Source organism: Acartia tonsa, chromosome 4 (genome assembly GCF_053477335.1).
Source record: "Acartia tonsa isolate MP-2025a chromosome 4, ASM5347733v1, whole genome shotgun sequence".
Classification (NCBI taxonomy): domain Eukaryota; kingdom Metazoa; phylum Arthropoda; class Copepoda; order Calanoida; family Acartiidae; genus Acartia; species Acartia tonsa.
The window spans coordinates 12,434,016-12,457,102 of NC_137263.1; the positions used below are offsets into that span (position 1 = coordinate 12,434,016).

Here is a 23,087-nt window from a genome sequence, read left to right on the forward strand (position 1 = left end):
CCTCCCCGCTGGGATACATTTGAAAATAAAAAAGCAATAAAATCTATTACAACTCGAAAGCAATTTAAAAGGCTTTGAACTATAAAAACTTTAAATAAGAACTGATAAATACCAGAGAGAAATACGGACTTATCTTAGTTATAGTGTAGCTGCACCCCAAAATAATCTGTTTTCATAAATGTAAAGATTTTGTTGTTTCTCTCAATCAATCATTTAAGACAAAATCAGGGCGAAGGGAGATATAAACAAAGATTTGTTTGAAAAATTATTTTAATGATTTCAGTCGACTATATTGCGATCCTTTTGTAAATAATTTCCGAGGGAAAAAGATAACTCCCCCCCCCCCCTCCAAAAAAAACCCCAAAAATTAGAGGAAAGAGGGGTGTTCACCATGATATGATTTTTAAAAAATCATGACTGCACGTCCTTTCTTCACACCCACACACTTTAAACACATTTCAAAACATTCTAAAACTATTTGCATATGATCATTATTTTCTATGTCCAAAAATTGTTCTAAAATCACTCATTTTAGGCTTATAAAATTTTTTGAATTTGAGAATTTATTTTACATTATTTTTATTCATAATCATTGAATCGATTGGGTCCTCCTTTTTTTGGGAAGCTCACAATTCCAGGAATGGTTTTAGGCTAATCTAGTAAGCTTTAAGATGGTTTTAGGATATTTTTCTGCCTCCTTCCTACCTTTTTTATACTGAGCCCTTAGATATTGAATAATTATTTATTTCCCTAGGAAGGTTGCGTTTTTAATGATTTATCTGATCATATGTGATTTTTAGGAAAGCTTTATGGGTTGGCTTTAAATAGTTATGAACCTACTCTGGACCTATTAAAAGATTCACTGTAAAGATGAGATATATCGGTTAAACTGTTAGCGAGATCCCTCGATGCAAACAGACAGTCAGACATCCTGTTGCTTTCATATAAGGATATATATTTCATTTAGAATTAGGTTAGAGAAATATTTTTAAAAGCGAGCTTTTCTATAATTAGGGTCGGTCCGTCCGTACGTACGTCCGTAACGGATAGTTTTTGTTCGTTAATTTATGCATGTTAGAATTGTCCAATCGATTTCAAACTTTGCATGATGATTCCTTTAGTAGTTAAGTACGATTTAGAAAGCGTAGCAACTCTATAATAATTACCAAAATGTCTGTACGTTATTTTAAACATGTTGATTTTTTTACTTTTTTAACAAAAAATTTTATGTGATCTATTTTTGGTAAAATGATTCCTGGGACAACAAAGTATAATGTTATAAGCGAAGCAACTCTATAATCAAGTCCTAAAAATGTAAGTATGTCCATAAACATTGTCCTGTATCAAGCAGTTTTTTCAACAAATTTACTTACAATTTTGCTTTGACTATTATACATTTATATTCTGATTATTCAGTTCTGGCACTATACAAGTGTTAATGTCCGTGTGTCCTATCGTTTCAGAGCTTCGCTTTTATGGATGTTGTCATCCTTGTTTTTTTTATAGAAATACTACAATAGTGAATCATGAAATTAAGACATCCGAACACAGCCAGTTTTAGAGAAGCTTATTAATATATTTTCAATATATAATTATTGTCTATTAGGAAAATATACATATGTTATAAAAACATAAATTTAACAAGGATGAAAACCACATTAAATGACGAAGGCCAAGAAATTATCAGACTACATTGCTCAATTTGGATGACAGTTGAAACAAACATTTGAAGTTAAAATTAAATGTTAACAAAGGTACGAATGTTTGCTATACCCCTTAGATTATACCATATACTAACATGAATTATTAATTATTTAAAAAAAAATTATTAATTTATGCAAAATTTTCTAGCATACCACACTGTGCCGACGCAAAGACTGACAATAAATGAAGAAATGCTTCGATTTGGAAAAACTGTATATAAATATGAAGGGATTTGAGAGTGGGGAGGGGGGGATATGGATGTTGATTTTGTCTTAAATTGCTTTTAAATCATCTTAACTTACAAAATAGTCAAGAGAAGAGGGAGATTATGTGTTTGTGTGTCCGTGTTGTTGTGTGTGAGTCTCTCTGTGTGTGTGAGGGTGTGAGTATGTGTGTGTGTGTGTGTGTGTGTGTGTGTGTGTGTGTGTTTATGTGGGAGATGAAGAGAGAAAAGTTGTTTTCTCATGAGAATATTTCTCTCACATTTACACACACAGACACACGCACATACATACACACACACACACACACACACACACACAGAAATTGACGTGCACACATATAAAAAGACAGAAAGTGAGACTAATACACAGAAACATGCATAAACTTTTTTAAAAATCTTAAGTTTTATAACTTTGCTCTCTCTCTCTCTCTCTCTCTCTCTCTCTCTCTATCTCTCTCTCTCTCTCTCTCTCTCTCTCTCTCTCTCAATCTCTCTCACTCTCCTCTTTTTCCTTTAATACCTCCATATTTCTCTCTCTTCCCCCCTCCCTTTCTTTTAATCTTGTAATTGTACATTTTTATATCCACGGAAAGCTGTTTAAAATACGATGCAAGAAATTCAGATTGTTATTCAGATCTTAAAAGACAAACAAAGATACAAAAAACTTAAGTGTAAGAAGAGAACAATTAATTATTCTTTACCCATTACAATCAATCTACTAGAAAATATATTTAATGCTCATTGTCTTCTCCCTGTATTCTTGACTAAAAGTAAAGTTTGAAAGTTTAAATATACGTCATAATATTCCATAACTTTCAAAGGATATATAGAAACAGGGCTCGGCAGTTGTCATTTGCAGCTCGTCATCTGAGTTATAAAATCGGCTGCGTTTTTTGCGATGAATGCGGATTGTTGGCTTTCTGGCAGCTGAAAATTTTATGGTCACTGCTTTTATGTAAAGATGCTACACATTTAGAAATATTATAACGCACAGGGAGGGGGACATTGGACTGTAAATTACACTATAAACTTTGGGGATTTGAAAGAATGAAATAATAGATTGGTTGGTATAAAGTAGCCGTGTTCAATCTTTTCTACCAACAGTTTTTATCTACAGAATGAATACTATTGTTTTTTTTATATATATAGGCAGTAGGATATATAAGTTGGAAGGAATTTTAATGTTAGAGGGAGATTTGAAATCTGCATCAAATTTTAAGGATTTTTTTTTATAAAATTCCTTTTTTTTTACAATTCTTTATCTAAAAGCGGAAATACAATTTAAGTTGATTAATTTTGACCAATAGAATAGGTGGATTGGAAATGGTTGAATGATGTACGGCACTTAAGCTTCTCCAATCAGAGCACAGATAGTTTTCAATCCACCAATCACAGATGTCAAAATTAATTAACTTAAATTGTATTTCCGCTTTTAGATAAAGAATTATACAAAAAACGAATTTTATAAAAAAATCCTTAAAATTGGATGCAGATATCAAATCTCCCTCTGACATTTAAATTCTTTCAAACTTATATATCTTTATAGACAGTGTTCATCAATTTATCGTACATTGCCTTATCTCTTAAAATCCATGTTAACTACGCACAATTATATAGAAATCTATTAAATTACACTAATTACTATGTTGAAAATTAATTAATTTACAAATTATTTGTAAAATTATTGTTTCTCGATCTAATTGATATCTTTCATTACTTACAAAAAGCGAAGATTTTTTACATTTAGGGTCGGTCTCTTCGTCCGTCTGTCCGTATGTCCTTAGCATGTAGTTCTTTTAATTAGGCGTGTTAGAATTGTTCTATCGATTTCTAACTCGGTATGATAATTCTGTAACTGTGAGATACGATTTAGAAAGCGTAGCATTTCTAATATTAATTGAAAGTCCGTATGTCTATATTAAACAACTATTATGGCTTGTTAAAAACAATATATGGTTTAATCATCATATTTATATGATTTTAGGAATAACAAAATAATACCTTCAGGAGATTGAAATGATTTAATTAGGTTTGTAATCAACCAATCAAAATACGATATAAGTTCCCAAGGTTTTTGAATCCACGAATAAGACAAAATTGCTTTAAAACTTTGGTAACCAGTGTAATTTACAGACCTATATCCTGTTCCTTCCTAAAAGTTTTTTTTTGTGATTTGTGTGCCTTCTTCCTTGTTTATCAATTTATAGGACTTTTGATTGTACGATCTTTGTCTATTAGTTCTAATTCTCCTTTTCCCTTGCCCTTATTCCAAGTTTTACATATAGATTTATTTATTTTTGTTTATAGGTATGTTAATCTCCAGACGTACAAACACAAATAGATTAATCGAGAAGCATCGCAACTTAATACAAAATGAAGAAGAACAATATTAATGAATCAATTATTTCTTGTGTTTTTTCATTTTACATGATGATCAATAAAAAGCACTTATTATAATTTAAGTGCGTTTTAAGTAGGTAAAAAAGCCTAGACTATGGTTAACAGGAAATTTATGGATTAATATTTTTAATAGCACAGCTTCTAGATATATATATTTTTTTGTTTGACTACCAAATTCTTTAATTTCAACATTTAACAAAAGATAATTAACAAATAAGACTTTACCCTTTTCCTATTCAAATATTTCTGGAATAGTCCATTTCGTGGCAACACACCTTAAGGGGCGATTCGTCGTATTTTTAAAATTGCTTTTGATAGGTTATTTTAGGTTAGATAAGGTTATATTGTGGTAGGCGATTGCTCCACAGGGTTAGGCAATTGGCCCCACAGGGTTAGAGCCCCCCGCAGGGTCTAGAAATAGGAGAAATGCTACTGTGAAAAAAACGAAGAATACCCCTTAAAAAGCGTTGCCACGAAAAGGACTATACCTAATATTTCTACTATATGAAAATGTGACATATCTTAACTTATTGACAAATATTTAAAATTTTATTCTAGAAATGTAAAATAATTCTTTTGTGCCATTAATAGTTATTTCATCTAGACATTATTACAAATTTGAAATATAATATACATATTCTTAGTGCTAGCATTGGTCATAGCCTACTGTAATACTTTAATCAAGAATTATAATACACATATTCTTAGTGCTAATATTTGTCATTTTTGAACAGTTATTTCAACTAGACGTTAATTCTTGTTGTGTGCAAATTAAAGATATAATGCACACATTCATAATAAAATTATTGGTCACTTTTTACTGCAATCAATAAATACAATGTACATATTTTCAGTGCCAATATAGGTAATATTTAACAGTTATTTCATCTAGACATTGTTAGTTGTTGTGTGCAAATAAAAAAAATATTTCTTCAAAGTTTTTCAACACAAAGTTCATGACTTTTAGGGGGGTATTAAAACCCCAACCAAAAAGGAAGTCTAAAATTTTATTGTATAGTTTAACAGCCGTCTGGCCCCTAGTTTCTAGGGAATCTGAATTCGAGGGGTATTGGAGGGAGAAAAATAACCTATTTAACAAGACTTTAATATACAAATAGAATAGCATGAAACAAACATGGGGAGTAATATAAAGCTTCCCTAATATTGAGAACTTAACCAGTAATCATATTTCAACATTTCTATTTCCCAACATAAATTTTGAGTTATCAAAGACAATTTTTGACTCTTAGATTCTACGTTGAATATTGGTTGTCCGTTCAATTGACAAAGGGCCTTTTTACAGTTAGGGAGGGGACATTGGACCGTAAATTATACTGATCGCCAAAGCTTTATAACGACGATCTCTCGATTTGTTGGTTTAAAATCTTAGTTTAAATCATGATTTGGTTTTTAAAAACTTTAGTGTCTATAATGTTCTTCTTGTTTATTAGCCAACTTTAATATAATTAACTTTATGGAATTTCTTAGAATTACAAGCGTAAAGATTCTTTCATTGATTTTCTTTTCTTTTTTTCTTTTTTCTTTTCTCTCTCTTATCTTTGCTCCTAACTGTTCAAAATCAATGGTTGAAAAGTTTTGACATTGCTAGTTTGAATCATTCACAATTTAACAAGAGTATCCAACGTTTTTAGCCAATGAGCACGAGTTTTTACAGTCCAATATCTCCTTCCTTTTATATCTTTTTTCTACTTTTATATTACTGTCTATCTATTTATCTATCTTGTTAGATAATTTTTCTATGTATTTTACCCTTTAGTTGTTGAAGCTACTCTATTATTATTTTTTTCCCACCCGTCTGTCCGTCAGTCTTTCCGTAATGTTTTGGAGGAAATGTGAATTTCTCACTGCCATTTAAGATAGAAGGCTAACATTTTTGTTGAAAATTCCCTGTACCAATGAGCATCCAGTTTTTAATTTACTTTGTCCATTGATCTGTCGGCCATAAAAGACACAGGTTTCAGCATTCTTTTTATTGATTTATCGCTATCATCTCTTTAAAAAAAAATATTTACTTATGGATGTTATTATCCTTGTTTCTCTTCCTTCTTACAGATCAAAAAGGACTTCTTAGATTTTTGTTGCAACAAAAAACTAAACACAAAAATGATTTCTTTGATTTTGTTTTTTTCCTTTTGATTATACTTTCTTTAAGTTTGTCTTTTTTTCTTCATAATTTTTATTCTTTTCTTAACTCTGTGACTAACTAAAAACTTAAATGTATGTAACATTGATTCCTTCATTGAAAATATGTAAATTGTTTCAATGGATTATTTTTAGATATTTAACTTGGTTAACATTTGTTGTTTTACCTCTATTAATCTTTTGGAATCACCTATGAGAAAAGTGGCAAGATTTTTGTTTAGACAATGCTAATTTATTTTGCTTTTCACAAGCTCACAACCTTTACAGAACCTATTTATATAAAAAACATAATAAATATTGAAGCTGTGATCTTTTAAACAAACATTGTTTTCTTGATTTTAAATTGCAATACCTTTACTTTTCGTTTATTTATTTTTCTGTTTTCTAAATCTAATTTCTTTTATGCGAGATGATTCAAAGAACTGATTAAAGTTTAGTCCGGTCCTTAAATATGCAATCAAAATAAAATTATTTGTAAACTTAAAACCTATACTCAAAGCAGTTTAAAAAAAACGATATGCAATACATAAAATTAACAGATTGTCTGATTGTTTGTCTGTAGGTTAAGATCTCGTTAAACGTTGGACCGTCATTATTCTTCTTTACAGAGAAAAAGTATTTTTTTTCTTTTCTTGCCAGAACTAAAATGTGAAGAGGAAGGTCGACTTAACCCCTTCCCCTTTCCTCAATTTTAAGTTTGTAAATACCTATATGAACTTTTAAGGATTGAACCTTAAGAAATTTTATTGCAAAGATCTTGTTAATTTTTAAGTATAAAACCCTCTGTTTCCTGTTTACCTATTATTATGATTACCTCTTTTTAAGATGCAAAGCATCTCTGTAACTATTATTTTCAAATACTTTTCTAATGATTCCTAGAACAACAAGATACAGTATCATAAGCACCTTTGCCATCAAATCCTAAAAATGGAAGTATGCCCTTTTACGGTTCCCTGTATTTATGCAATTTTGCAACAAAATCATACACAGTTTTGTTTAGACTTACAGATTATTGTTCTACTTATTAAGTTATGACACTTCAAAAGATTTATTGTACTTCTGTTCTTCTGTCTGATTTTAGAGCTTCGCTTTTATGAATGTTGTCATCCTTGTTTTAATTCTTTTATTCTTGCTTTCCTCTTTGTTATGCTTGGACGATTCCTAGAAAAGGGTTTGGAATTTTTAGTAGCGAAGCTTGTCTACAATTATATTGGTTCTGTCTGTAGCTTAAGATCTCGATAAAAGCGTTGGACCACTATGGTTTTCCTTTATAAAGAGAAGCTTCGTATAGGTGCAGGAAAGGTCATAATTATTTAGCTTGTACCGGAAAGGCCGTAAATCCATTTAAATTTTATGCCTTTTTGAATTATTTATGTGATATAATTATTCTATTTACTTGATTTGAGTAAAATCCTACCTATCTTTCACATATATTCTTCTGTTTAATCTTTGTCCATGGGACGGTTTATCTGTTCATCCGTCTGTAATCTACCTGAATTCATCTGTGATCCATCTACATATCTAAATTGCTAGAGGTTAAGATTGTTGACTGTTATTATACCAGCCAAAAGATATTTGCATAGATGGATGGACAGATCTTACCCAGGGAGGGAAGATTTTTAAAAAAGATTTACAAAATGGCATGTAATATATAAATTACACTGTCCGACCGTCTAATTTGATTATTTGGATGAAATTTATGCCTAGTAACTTTTTTATTTGAGTTGTTCGTGCTGTCTATCTCTGCTAATTTGGTGAGAAACAAAACATTTACAGCTTCAGGATAGATAGATACAGAGAGAAAAGAAAGAAAGAAAGACAGATAGACATAGAGATCGAAAGAAACAGCTAGATAGAGAAAAGAAGAAGAAAAGAGAGAGAACACTGTTGGGAGGCCAGATGAAAAAAGTTAATTTTATTTGTCGTTTTAAGATGGCTTTTTATATGTTATTTTTAGGTTAGGTTAGGTTATATTGGGTTAGGTGATTGCCCCACAGGGTTAGAGCCCCCCGCAGAGGCTAGAAATAGGAGAAAAACTACTGTGAAAAATACGAAGAATCGCCCCATAAGGTGCGATGTTACGAAAGGGACTATACCCGAAAAACGAATATTCATACTTTTCAATTCTTTACAACTTTGCTTTTATGAAGTCTTTCATAAAACCACTCTATATATGATTTATTTAAGGCTGAATTTCCGTGATAAAAAGCAACTGATAAAAATGGTCATTAATTAACAACTTTCAGGAGTGGTTTATGAAGAACTTTATAAATATTTAATAACCCTATTAAAAAGAAATAAAGAATAAAAGAGATAAAAATGTTAGTTTATAAATAAATATATATATTCATATTCTCAAATATCATTGAATGATTCGATACTTGTAAAAAATCCAATCAAATTCTTTTATTACAAACAAGGAAAATTTGTATCCATATGTAGCGCAGCAACTATGTTTTTACAATATTTTATTGCAGAAAGAAAGGGGACACTGGATGGACTGTTATCCAAAGTTTAATTAACGCAACCTTAAATCATGGCTTTAGGGTATTCAGCGTCCACACGTTTCAACCAATAATTTTATTTATCATCATGGAGGTCAAACATTATCAATCTATGTTTAATTTTCTTATCCTTTAAGATATCTGACTTAGAAAGAGTAGCTGTTATACTAAAAAGTACTATTGATAGATAGATAGTTGTAATCAAAACCTTTTATTGCAAAACAACATTACAATTTAGATCAGAAATTTATCCTTATATAAAAGTAAATAGATGTTTGTCTATTCGTTTGTATAAATACTGTAGTAAAGAATCTCGCTAACGGCTGCATCGATATGGTTCTTTTAGATATCAGCTTTCCATTAGTTTATAACTATTTTGGGGGATAGAACCTCAACTCTCACAAAAGAACTGGCCGTAGAAAAAATGACAATTCCACAAATATAATTAATTTTTTTTATCTATTTATCTATACTTCTTTATCTTTTTATCTTATCTTATCCTTTATTGCAAAAGGTCAAAAAGTTAGAAAAAGTAAATTTTAGAGAAAAAAAAAGACAGAGAAAAAGAGAGAGAGAGAGACAGACAAACAAATAGATAAACAGACAGACAGACATAAAGACAGACAAACAGACAGACAAACAGACAGACAAACAGACAGACAAACAGACAGACAAACAGACAGACAAACAGACAGACAAACAGACAGACAAACAGACAGACAAACAGACAGACAAACAGACAGACAAACAGACAGACAAACAGAAAGAGTGAAAAGAAATTTATTTATTTTGCCCATATCTCTGAATCTGATAAATGTAAACATAAATTCCCAAAGAAAGAATAGGTATTTTGGTCAGGGAAAATGCAACACATTATAAAAATAAAATACAATTATGTCAACATGTAGCATAATTTACAATCAACATTTTGAGGAGAAAAAAAACATTAGTATTATGCAGTAAGAATGAAGAAAACACCTAAAAAACCTTTTGATAACACCACATTTTTTGGATGTCTTAATTGAAGAGCAAGGTTATGAGAGTTGTGCTTATCATGAGCCAAGACAAACCAAACCCTCATAATTTACTGTAAATATCACGCTCCTGATTTAGTAGCAGAACGAAGCATTTTTATAGTCTTTATTCACGACGAAGTTTGTACTTCCCTGAAAAATAGTTTGTATTTATGTTATGGAATCTTTGTCTTTTTTTTATTAACTCTTTGTTTACATGTAAAAGTATACAAATGTTAAATTTCTGCATTTTCAGTGCAGCTACTCTAGATTTTAGTTTCTATTTTAAAACCTGACTTGTAACTTAAGAACTAGCCTTTTCAATTAATTTAAGACGCCTTGCTTTTCTTTTAAAAAATCTATAAAAAAATATAGCAAAGTTTCTACTGGTTAATGAAAAGATCGAAAATGCAATTTGAATTTATCTACAATACAAAGTAGCTTGATGTCTCTACGTCCGTCCCTTAAGATCTCGGTAACCATTGAACCGATCGGATTCTACTCTTCAGGGAATATACCTACTGGTCCTGTGGTGGTTTTAGGCTATTTTCTTAAACAAAAAATCCCAATTTTTACGAATTTTGCGATTTTGCTAATTCACGAAAATTTGCAATGCATTCGTATTTTATTTCGCTGGGTATTGCGATTAATTTGCATTCTTTTCCGCTGGGTAGATTATAGTAGATGTAATTATACCTCTTGGGGCAAACCCTCTAGAGGCTAGGGGCGAAGCCGCTAGTATAATATATAAAAAGAGTAGATCGGGTTATAACAGCTTATAATCCGATTTTCTGTCAGAGACACGTAAACATTTTCTAAAATTAAAATTGAATTATATATTTTTACTTATAATTAAAATCTTAAGAAAGAATCTAGGATTGAGATTTACGCCCCCCTCCTCCCCCTCGCTATTTTATCCTTCCAAACTTAATTGTCCACAAAACAAAAAGATTTAATGTCATAAATCTATATAATACAAATACACAAAGTTTTAAAATTGTACATATTGTGACCTAGTGAACGAGTGTGCTTTCCGTTACAGAGATAAGGACTGACATGATAATAAAATAGCTTTGCTCTTAAAATAGATATATTGTTTATCTTAATACAAATTCATTTCCTTCCCTGGTTTTATCCTTTAATCACTTTTTCTAAGTTTGGTAATATGATATTGATCATTGATCAAGAGTTTTATCTAGTTTTTCTAGATCTTTTCTAAAATCTAGTTTTAATTCATGTATTTTATATCGTTATTTTAGCCAGACTTAAGTTTCAATATCAAGACGAATTTTAAAGAAGCTAAAAGCTAAATAAACCTAAAACGTCTGTATTAATAAAATAAAAAAGCATGTACTATTTTATAAGTTTCAGAGTACAAGTGTTCATTTTGAAGAAAAAGGGTCATACAATTTATTTCATAGATTTATATAGTTTGTAGAACTTTTTTATTAGAACAAAGAGGGAGATGCCCCCTCCCCCTAATTTTGGTTTCAAAAGAGAAATAAAAATGATTTGCTGTGGTCATATCTCTGAAAAAAAATTAAAAGAATTTCCACACCCTCCCCCCCCCCCAAAAAAATTGTATTGACAAAAACAATTATGGGGATGTAACTACCGTACTACCACCACACCTTGGGGTTGTGACCCCATAAGAACACTCATAAAATCTAGTTTTAATTCATGTATTTTATATCAAGTTTGTATTATAAATAATCATTTTAATTTAATGGACATTTTTTAATATTTCAGGTGAGTTGTCATCAAATGCTTTGCTGAGGTCTAAAATGTTAAACCTTAAAAAATCTCAGTTAAAGGAAGTCTGGAGGAAATATACTGCTTTAACTGATGATAGACTGTCACAAGTAGACCGATTACCCTAAATTCCAAGCCAACAGCATCAATAACTTATAGTAAAAGACATATAAAGTGAAATTACAATGACATATTAAATTTCACCAGCTATGATTTCTCGTTATCCTTGTCGAATTTCTATGATTGCTCATATACATAAGCAAAAATCCCACTCCCATTTCAAGGGATACTATTACACTCAACTTATATTTGTTCAATTGTTTTATTTTAGTCTAAAATAGTATCTTTCTAGAGGTTGAAGCTTGTATTGCTAACTATAACCACTGAAATTTTTTATGGGTGCTTAAGATGACTGAAAATAATCTAAAATAATAATTGTTTATAATCTAAAGTCTTTGAATGATTTTAGGCTATTTATCATTTTCATTCATACCCATTCTTTCCATACTACCGTATATTTTCAAACTACTGGGCATCTGTCACTTTTGATTGATTGATTGATAAGTAATAGTTTCTTAGGGTTTGGACCTTACTAGTCATGGAGTAGGCAGATACACTTTTGAATGACAACTAGTGCTATGAAGCTCCACGTTCAAGCACATTATGACTTGACCCGCTATCTCATGAGAGCTACTCATTATTACCTCACCCTCGCAGAGTATGGCAGGTGTCCCAAATTAAGTCATCGTAATGAATGACGCTCTCCGCAGAGGAGCTAGGGATAAGAGTAGTATGTACGTGACTATTGAGTATTAAACGTACTCATCAATTCCCTTCTTACACTACCAGGGGAAGTTGCGTGATTATTATGAGAATTCGAGATTCGAGTCATCACATGGAGAGGAGAGTTGAACTCGATTTCTCACCACCGTGTGCTACCACTAAGCCAAAATGCCCCTATGGTATCTGTCACTGTTTTCCCCTGCTATATAAACCCAAAAGTAAGAGTGTCCACTTAATGTTTGCAGAAAATGAATGGGTTTTATCACATATGAAAATACGAGGAGCAATAGTGCACAGTAATGCTTTGTACGAACATAGATATTCTTGTTCAATTTTTATCAGTTCGTTTTTCCGTCAAACTGTATTAGATAGCTTTAATCATTAAGTTAGGGATGATAAAATTTAGGTCTTTTAATGTTGATGCTTGTAGCAATGAGGTACAAAAACGTCCTTTTTAAACCACAGCACCAATATCCTACTAAAAAGCACCAAACATTGGTCATCAAATAATCCCTATTCATTACTGTATTATCCCACTCCCTTTTTTAACCCTTTTTCTGATGACAGACAACCAGTAGACAAAAAATGAATGCACGTTTTAAAAGTTAAGGTTAAATAACCATCTGTGTCATCTGTATCCTATTATATAAAGTAGTAAGTTAGTCTTGTTTTAAGCTTAAGAGAATGAAAAATATTACTTACACTTATCAGGGAACCTTTATGAATGGCTTTGATTGATTTTCTGACCTTCCCTGTTCTCACAAAGATGATAGAGGCAAAGCAACTAGTAAATGATTTTGATCAAAAGATTAGATAATTTTTATGATAAGACTTTATAAAAAGTCGGAAATATGTTTAAAATATTAGCTGTACAAATTTGGATCCTGCATTAGCCCCTCCAATTCTATTTTAGCATTATGGCGAGGTATAAAGTTATGTCCATGCATAAATTAAACCATTCCTTCTCATGGATAAGGTATTTTATAATTGGACCTTTGTCCGAAAGTATATTAATTTTTCAATTTTCATTTTCTTATAAACCTTTCATGGACCATACGAAGCTTCGCTTTGAAGTAGAACCATATCGGTTCAGCGAATAAAAAGATCCTTACGCCTGAATGTGCATAAACAGAAATGAATACATGTAAAATTATCAGGGATACAGGGATAGGCCGACTTTTCCTTCCCCCTAATTCAATTTAATTGTTTTTAGCGCGAGGCTTTTCATAGTTCCAGGATAGGTTTATAACTATTTCAGCCGAGGGTACACCACATCCAAAGAGAAATCGAAACTAGAAAAAAAACTCAAATATAATATTGAAATATCTTCCAAAAAACAATTACTTATCCTATAGTCCTGAAAACTTTGCATTAAAACAAAAACTTTATATATTTTACTGTTCTTTAATTAGTATTCTAAAATAAGAATGAATTATATTCAGTGAGGGAGAAGACATTGGACTCTAAATTATTCTGGTATACAAAGTTTTATAAACACTTTCTCTAAAAAGTTGGCCTAAAAGCTATGGGCATTGGTAGGTACAAATTAGCATTATCAAAACATTTCCACTAATAATTTCCATCTACAAAGGGGTAAAGGCGGCGTCGTAGCGCAGTGGTAACACACTGAGTTACGGTGATGAGAGTTCGAGTTAAAGTCCCCATGTTGCAACTCGAATTCCTCAGTTGAATACATTCACACAACTGGTTGTGTGAGAATGGAGATTATTAAGTGGTTTGGATACTTAATAGTCACGTACATAACATTTGTACAACCCTTATCACAAGCTCCTCTGCGGAGAGCGTCATTCATTACGGTGACTTAATTTGGGACACCTGCCATACTCGGCGAGGGTGAGGTAATAAAGAGTAGCTCATTTAAGACATCGGGTCAAGGCATAATGTACTTGGGCGTGGAGCTTGATAGTCATAGTGGCTATACAACAGTTTCTCGTTCTTCTCCATGACTACTTAGGTCCAAACACTGAGAAACAATGGCTACACACACACACAAAGGGGTAATTTTGTTGATCATATATGGAGGTCTATATGAATTTTCGTTCATTGTCTTATCCCCTAACATCCTTGATTAGGTGCAAAACTACTCAATAATGATCTGTTAAAGTATTGTCAGCCTGTCGGTATTGCACTTTATTAATATATTCAAGGATCTTAAAGGTTTTAAAAAGCTATAAAATTCTTGATGCTGTGTTTTATTGGTAATACCTGCTTTTGTTTAATAAAACTTTATTTTCTGAGAAATGTTTTTTTACTTTATAAAATGTTCTACTACTTATGAAGATATTTGTCCTTTTTCTACTTTTCCTTAGCTACTAAAATTATTTTTAAAACTAAATAAACAATTATATGCTTTCTTTTTGTCTTCGAGGCATAATAAATAATAAATACATTATCTTCTTAAGGTTGGGAGGATTAAAAAAATTCGGCGCTCTACCTTAAATTGCCTATCATTCACTAAACCCCATGCCTGCCATTTACTTTTAAAATAAATTTAAATTTTTAATATGAATTTGTAAAGGGATTATTTTAACACTGTGGGGCCTAAATCTGCGGTGTTCTATCCTAAACTAACCTAAAGTGACAAACAAACAAAAAACTAACCCCTCCCTCAAATTTAGAATTTATTTCAAAATAAGGGGAAGAAGGGGTTTCTGTTCTCGACAAGGCACCCTGAGCGAAATTGCCAAACATGCCACCCCCTTACAATACAAGATTAAGAAATAATAAAATCCACCAATTCAACAAATGAGAGCCAAGGAATTCAAGATAATTTAAATATTTTCTACTGCACAACTCTATTTTGTTATTTAAATAGATGTATTACACTAGATTGGCTGTCAGACATAATAATCTGGCAAACTTAAAGATGAATTTTTACCAGACGAAGTTTTTTTGTTTACAATTGATTCATACCTTTATTACGAGTGAGAATTTTTTAGACGTTATAATTTTTATAAAAAAAAAATTAATAAGACATAGTAACACACATTGGTGAAATGAATAAAGATAACCGCCTTTTCATACCAAAATATGTGCACGTCCTCACCAATAATATGGCCGAGTTGTTCATACGTCGTTTTCAAATTTACTGATTAGTTATCTAGATCTACTAAATTTATTGTTATCTAAATAACTTACTTTACATTTCTCTCACTCTTTCTCTCTTCATTCAATTTTAGTAGCGCTGCTACTCTATAAATCGTGTCCACCCGTCCGTTAATTTATCATAGTCGATTACGTAAAGAATCTTTCTATGTTTTCATATAATTTGAAGATTTTAGTATGGATTTAACTTACAGACTTTAAGTGTTCTGATGCATTTATCAACAGATTGTATGTCTCTATGTGTGTTCGTCTGTAGTTTAAGACCTCGCTAACCGCTGGATCGACATATTTCAATTATCTATCCGCCCGTAAGAGATCATTGAATCATAAACACACACAGATGCCTTTCAGTAAAATAGGCAAAATGGGTGTTTTACATTCAAATTAGATTAAAAGTAGGGTTCAAAACGACTTATTTGATTGAAAGTTTAAAAGATACTTGTCTAGGCACACATACACACATATTTTTCTTTATATCCATTGTAAGAATGTTGCCATCCTTGTTTGTGAAACGTTCATGTTGACTTACTTCCGTTGCTGTTAGGCATGTTCGTCTAAATTATAACATTCTTTACAATAATGGATTTATTATTACTTGGATGTTATACCAGATTATAATGTACTCTAATAAAGCAAACTTGTAGCTAGAATAATAACGATCCCCCATCCAACCCCTTTACCCAAAACCTTCCCCTCCTAGAAAACATCAAGAATAGCCAAAAAGGCAAAAAATACCCCAAGAAATTTCAATAGCTTTTATGAAAGGTACAGCAAAATCGGATTTCATTTTCAGAGATCTTTAGTCTCAGACAAAAAAACCTTACTACTTAATAATATTTGGTTGTAATGCCTAGAAACTTTTTTCTATTTTTTATCTCCCTCTCTTTCTTTTTCTCTCTCTGTCGCTGTCTCTCTCTCTCTCTTTCTTTCTTTTCCATTCCCTCTCTTTTTTAATCGCTTTCTTTTTTTTCTTGGGAATCCCATCTTCAAAAAAGAGCTATCGTGTTAATCTATTAATCATCTGATTATTATGAATCAATCTTTTACAATTTTTGCAGCGAAACTTCAGCCACTCTTTGACTTAGGTATGTCATTAAGTTTTTTGTTTGCTTGTCCGTTTAGACCATACCAACTGATTGAGTTATTCATCTCACAATGAAGCTTTATATAAGTCCCATTTAGGTTTATGTCTAATCTATTAATTATAAAAAAAGATACTCTCAGATCCTAAGGCCACAGCAGTCGTAGTTACCAAACAAATGTTTGTGTAATTACGTCATTGAGACAGACTGACTTCCAAGTACTAAATTGTATAATAGATTTTCTTTCCTTCAGTTCAGAAATTTACGTATATTAAATAAATATTTATAAAACTTAGCATAAAAATAACTGCTTTTGACATGTTTTCATATTTTCATAAATTTTTTCGTCAATAAACTTAAATTTTTCTAAAATATGGTTAAGAAATGTTCAATCAAAACAAAAGTTTACATAAACAAGGATGACCACATCCATGAAGCGAAGCTCCACACATGAGTAAGACGAGAGTTCGAGTTCTAGTCCCCATGTGGCAACTCGAATTTCTCAGTTGAATACATTCACGCAACTTCCCCTGGTTGTGTAAGAAGGGGATTATTGAGTAAGTTTGGATACTTAATGGTCAAGTACATAATATCAGTACTACCCTTATCCCAAGCTCCTCTGCGGAGAGCGTCATTCATTACGGTGACTTAATTTGGGACACCTGCCATACTCGGCGAGGGTGAGGTAATAATGAGTAGCTCTCATGAGATAGCGGGTCAAGTCATAATGTGCTTGAACGTGGAGCTTGATAGCCCTAGTAGCTATACAAAAGTGTCTCAGCCTACTCCATGACTACTTAGGTCCAAACCCTAAGAGACTATGGCTAATCAATCAATCAATCAAGTAAGACAAATACCATAAATTCTATCCTACACTTACTTGAATAAAGGATGCTTGATATGGACACACTGACATTTTAAGACTTGATTATAGAAATGCGTTGCTTATAACATTATACCTAATGGTCATTGGAATCCATACTCCTAAAACACATGTCAATAGGATAATTTTTTTACAAAAAAATTTGTGTTAAAAAAGACAAATTTTTTAAAATGGAAATATGCACTTATTGGTAATTTTTATTGAGTTGTTACGCTTTCTTGTTTTAAATTATTATTTCAGAGTCTTTCTACCTTTTAAAAAAAATTGTGGGGGGGGAGCTTAACCTACCCACCACTTTCACATCTACATTGGATTTATGAAGCTTCCCTGAAAATGTAAGGGCAAACGGTCCATTACGAGTATAGATTCAATACCGACCAAGTAAAAAACAAACCGACAGACAAACAAACATATAAATAAAAGGAACAAAAAATTTAAATTCTCAGTTTCCCAAAGTAAAAAAGTGCCCGATTTAATTTCCCTAAATGACATTTAGTATTTCTTTGCTTTTAGTAACGCCTAGTAGTGGGAATAGGAAAAAATGTTTTAAAAAACAAGGACGATTTCGTCAAATTGTAGCGAAGCTCTTAGAAATTGTATAATTCCATAATAAAAGGTCAATTGATCAAGCAGATGGCGAAAAAAGAGAAAAATAAATACGAATTTAAGGGAGGTGTAGTAAAGAAATTGGGGAGTGAAGTAAAAGGGAATTATTGACAGACAGAAGGACAGACAAACCATTAATCGAAGCCATGTTTTTTCTCTTGACAATTTTAGATTCAAACAAATATGTTGACATTTTAACTTTTATTCTATAGTAGTCAACATTGGATCACAATAATGATACTAGAAACCTATATAAATAAATAGAGTAAATTTATTATACAAGACAATTCTTGAAAGTCTATTTAAAATAATTATATTTGTATTTGTAATTTTTTATTGTATTTTCTTTTTTATTATTTATGTTTTAGAATTCATGTCCAATTTTCTGGTTACGCCCTTTCGTTTTATCTGTCATCTTAGCTTAAGTAAGTTTAGTCAACCCAACACTATTTTAAATACATTTCAAATGAAACAAAACCACAACCAACTATTTCCAATAAATATAGTAGGTCTAGGTGGCCAATCTGGCCTTATAATATGTTAAATTTAAAAGGGGATTTCCAAGCTCTGTATTTTTTTTACAATAAGCTTTGTTATTGGCTCGTTTCGTTTTGTTATTTATGGATTAGTTTGTCTCTTAAGTTTTTAATTGATAGTAGTTATGAATAAACGACCAAGTAACTAATATTTATCTGTTTGTATTTTTTTGTCAACAATAATACCATTGTCCTTACAGACCAGCATTTAAAGCAATGTGCCTTAAAAACATATAGATCTAATTTACTCCATGGTTTTTATACTTCAGGTAAAGAAATAAAGATGACCAGGTAAAAAAAAGAAATAAAAATTATTACCCTTGCTAACCGTAAATAAAAAATAAATCCTAAAAAAGCTTCCCTAAAAAACCTAATTTATATGATCCTCAAATATTACTGAAAATGCAGACTTTTAACATTCAGAACAGGAAGATAGAGGATGTTGTAATTTACACTGATACCCAAAGTTTTGTAATCATTTTATCTTTTTCATTGGCTCAAAAACTTTGGGTACTTTTATAAATTTTTATTGGTTTGTTCCTAGCGAATAGTGTCCAAACTTATCAACAAACAATTTTAATCTTCAGAGAGGGTAATTTTATTGATCATTATCTTCAGATGTATATCAATTTATCATCCTTGTCTTATCCCTTAAGATCCCTGAATATATATATGTAGAATAACTTACAGCTAATGTTATTTTTATTATTAATATCTTGTATTGGATAAAACAAGGATGACAACATCCATAGGTAGCGAAGCAGCACCTCAGCAAATTAGCAAATCTTAATGAAACTTTGTGAGGATAAGTAAATTGTAAACTTATTTAATCCCTAAAAATATAAGCCGTCTATCTCAGATAGGAGTAAAGAAAATCATGAAAACCTAAAACTCTAGGAATCGAACTATCACCCCAACCAATAAGCAAATCTCGATAAAACTTAATAAAGGTATGCAGAATATGAAAGTATTCAATCCCTGAAAATTTCAGCCGTCTATGTTGAATAGGAGTTGAAAAAATCATTAAAACTTAAAAATGTAGGAATCGATCTAGCACCCCAACCAACTGACGAATCTTAATGAAACTTGGTGAAAATTTGAAGACTGTTAGCATATTTAATCCCTAAAATTTTCGAATTATAGAGTAGCTTCGGTACTAATAAAAAAGATCATAGGACCGGAGTTTTTCCAGTCTTTTTTTTTAGAGTAGCTGCTCTACCAAAAAAAAACATTAAATTATAAACCTCGCATTAAATACTCCTTGTAAAAATCCAAGATACTTTTTATTGCTCACGATTAGCAAGCCAACTATTTTAGAAAACCCAATTTTACACCTAATTTGAAAAGTCTACGATTTGGATACATTTTGAACATTTTTTAGTAGCGAAGCTACTCTTTAATTCACTTTGTCTCTATCTCCGTCCGTCAGTTCGTAACGCTATGGAGGAAATTAAATTTTTTCGGCAATGAGCAATCGGTATATCATTTTTTTGGTCTTCAAAAATATAAATACCTTTATTTTTTAAAGGTTTGGTGAATTTTTATTAGTTTTAGAATATTCTCGCTCTTTTCTTTTCTTTTTAAGACAGTTGAACATCTGCTTTATAACTCACTTTGTCCGTTTGTACTCCCATCATTTACCTCACATCAATGTTGGCATCATTGTTAAACAACATTTTATAATTTTCGATTATGAGATAAAATTTTAAAACTTAATCTATAAAACACACAAAAAAATAATTATTAAGTTGATTTAATGGAATTATGGAACAGCATTATCTTTAAAAACATTATCAAGAAATGTATAAAAAATACACTAGCCTTTTCCTTTTAATAGATTTATTTATACATTGTAATAGTGAAGCAATCCCCCCCCCCCACCCCCCAACTCCTTAATTCAATATTTTAATTCCTAATCCAATAAGTTGTTAGAAACTCTGTAGGTCTTTAAGAGTTAAGATTTCATCATGGTTGGATTGTACAAAATATCAGTGTCCTTACATTCCCACCAAACATTTGTTAATATTTGTATAATCAGGGATAACGGGATAAGACAATGGTATTTTATTGGAGGAAGTTCAGTTCATCATCCATTGTCCTATTTCTCAATCATTGATTAGTAATCCTTTTATAATTAAATTAGTTGTACATATAGTAAGGGGTGGTTTATTAAGATAAATTACATGTTAAAATATAAAAAAAATGATCAAAATTGAGTGTTATTTTCCAAATGCTTTAAATACTTAATGTTAACCGATTCTAACAACTAATGATTTATGTTAAAGCTTACAAAGAGACAATTTGTATTAAACTTTGAATATTGCATATTGATTAATCTTACCGGTTATTACCCGGTCCGTGAATAAAGACATATCATGTTAGTTAAGTGGGCATTACTGACAGTTAAACCAAACAATTGACTTGTATATATTGTTTTTATTGTTTCATTTTTTTATTTCAGAGAATGTCTTGTAACCGCCTGACTGTATGATGTTAGCCAGTGAGAGAACGGGCAGAATGTCTACGCCCGGCACAGAGTGGGAGATGACCAGAATGGGCGCCATCGCTCATGACCGGCGCAGCAAGGCCTCAGGCCGCGCCTCGGTCCCGCCGTCATCAGCCTCAGAATTTGGTGGTGGGCATCTGCATCAAGAACGCGGGCATGTCGGTGGTCATTTGCACCACGGCGGCGGCAGCCATCATCATCTGAATGGTCATCATGGTGGATCACAGCGGATGTTGGCGAATTCTGAGGACTTACACGCATGGTCTATCTACAGACAGGTAAAGTTTTTGACACTTTTAAGACAACCAACCCTTAATTCGCCTAAAACTGTGCATTATACTAAGATCATGGGATATCCATGTTTTAGGGGCAAAAGAATCCCCCTCCACCCATTTATGTACAATTTTTGAGAATAGGAACGGTTTCTTATCCCTGTTGAGGTGGGTCTGACACTACAGGGCCTTATCTCCATAAGATACTATCCTTTTAGAGATTTCCTACCCTTTACATGACCTAACCAAACCTAATATAACCTACAATAAGCATATTTATTTTCTAAAGTTTAAACAAATATTTTACTCTATAATTATATTTATATTAAGAATTTAACTAGATTTTACTGACTCTGCACTGGGAAGTACAAACAAATATTACTACTTTATAATCATTTTTATATTTAGAATTTGAACAGTGATTTTACTGACTCTGCGCTGGGTAGTACGGACAAATCGCCGCTGCCTTATGGAAACTTCCAGGAATTTTGTGATTCAAACTTCAATGGAAAAAAATTAATTCTGTAGATCAGTCTTCTTATTTTTGTCTGTCTTTTTGTATAACTGTTTGTCTGTCTATCTCTCTTTCTATGTGTCTGTTTGTCAGACTGTACTGTCTATCTGTCTTTATATCTGAATCTTCATTTGAATAAAGCGAAGATATATTCTACCGGAGAAGCCTGTTCTTTTTGAGTAACTCTATATCGTCGTGCTTCGTTTGAGACTCTATCTTATTGTCTATATATTCAAAACAAAAATCACATTATTAAACGACCTCCTAGTTACGTGAATCTACAGTGCAGTCTATCCTAAGCAACCCCAAGTATGGGCCGAGATCCGAACTCGGTACCAACATGTTTACATACCTCAAGTTTGGCCTACCCAGGGTTATGCCCTTGGAGAAAGAGGTAGGATAATTGGATTGTATATTCAAGGCAATATGATAAGGTCGGTTAATTACATCAGGTATATATCATCTATAAGAAAAAAAAACGATATTTCCTACTAAAAATATATTTTTAATTGATAATATTCTGGGTAAAATCATTCTACAGCCCCCCCCCCCTCATATTTAATACCTATCCTAAGACACAATGGAGGATGAATTTATCATCCATTGTTCCATCCCTGTATCCCTTAAAAATACCTTTTTTAATTTGTAATATATCAATCTGATACTAAAAGAAAAGATGTAAAGAGGGATACAATTTTAATGAAAACTATTTGTTATTTGTTCAAAACCGAGAATTGAATAAGTATTTAAATAGGTAGTAATTTGCTTTAGAGAAATTTTCTATGTTTAACAAGGTACTTTGAGCGTAATCGACGTTTATTCCACACTAAAACTCTTAAAATTAAGTATTAAATATTTTTTTGTAATATATATTCCGGCCAACCTGTAATGAATCTACTACAATAAATCTAATTTATGTCAAATTGACTTTTTATATAAAAAGGATTATAGGAGAAATTAGATAAGAACAAGCACAATTACTTTACATTTTCATATAGAGGGGGTTGAAGTTTATCATAT

At 31.5% G+C, this 23,087-nt stretch overlaps 1 protein-coding gene across 1 annotated transcript in view; it reads left to right on the forward strand.

Annotated features, from left to right (window-relative positions):
- LOC145316115 (ATP-binding cassette sub-family G member 8) overlaps positions 1–23,087 on the forward strand; it is a 92,530-nt gene that overhangs the window by 15,144 nt on the left and 54,299 nt on the right. Inside the window, exons 2-4 of the mRNA XM_080156423.1 lie at positions 21,237–21,559; positions 21,962–22,034; positions 22,334–22,461. Coding sequence (XP_080012549.1) covers positions 21,263–21,559; positions 21,962–22,034; positions 22,334–22,461 — 498 coding nt within the window. The 5' untranslated portion in view covers positions 21,237–21,262. The remainder of the gene's footprint in view (positions 1–21,236; positions 21,560–21,961; positions 22,035–22,333; positions 22,462–23,087) is intronic.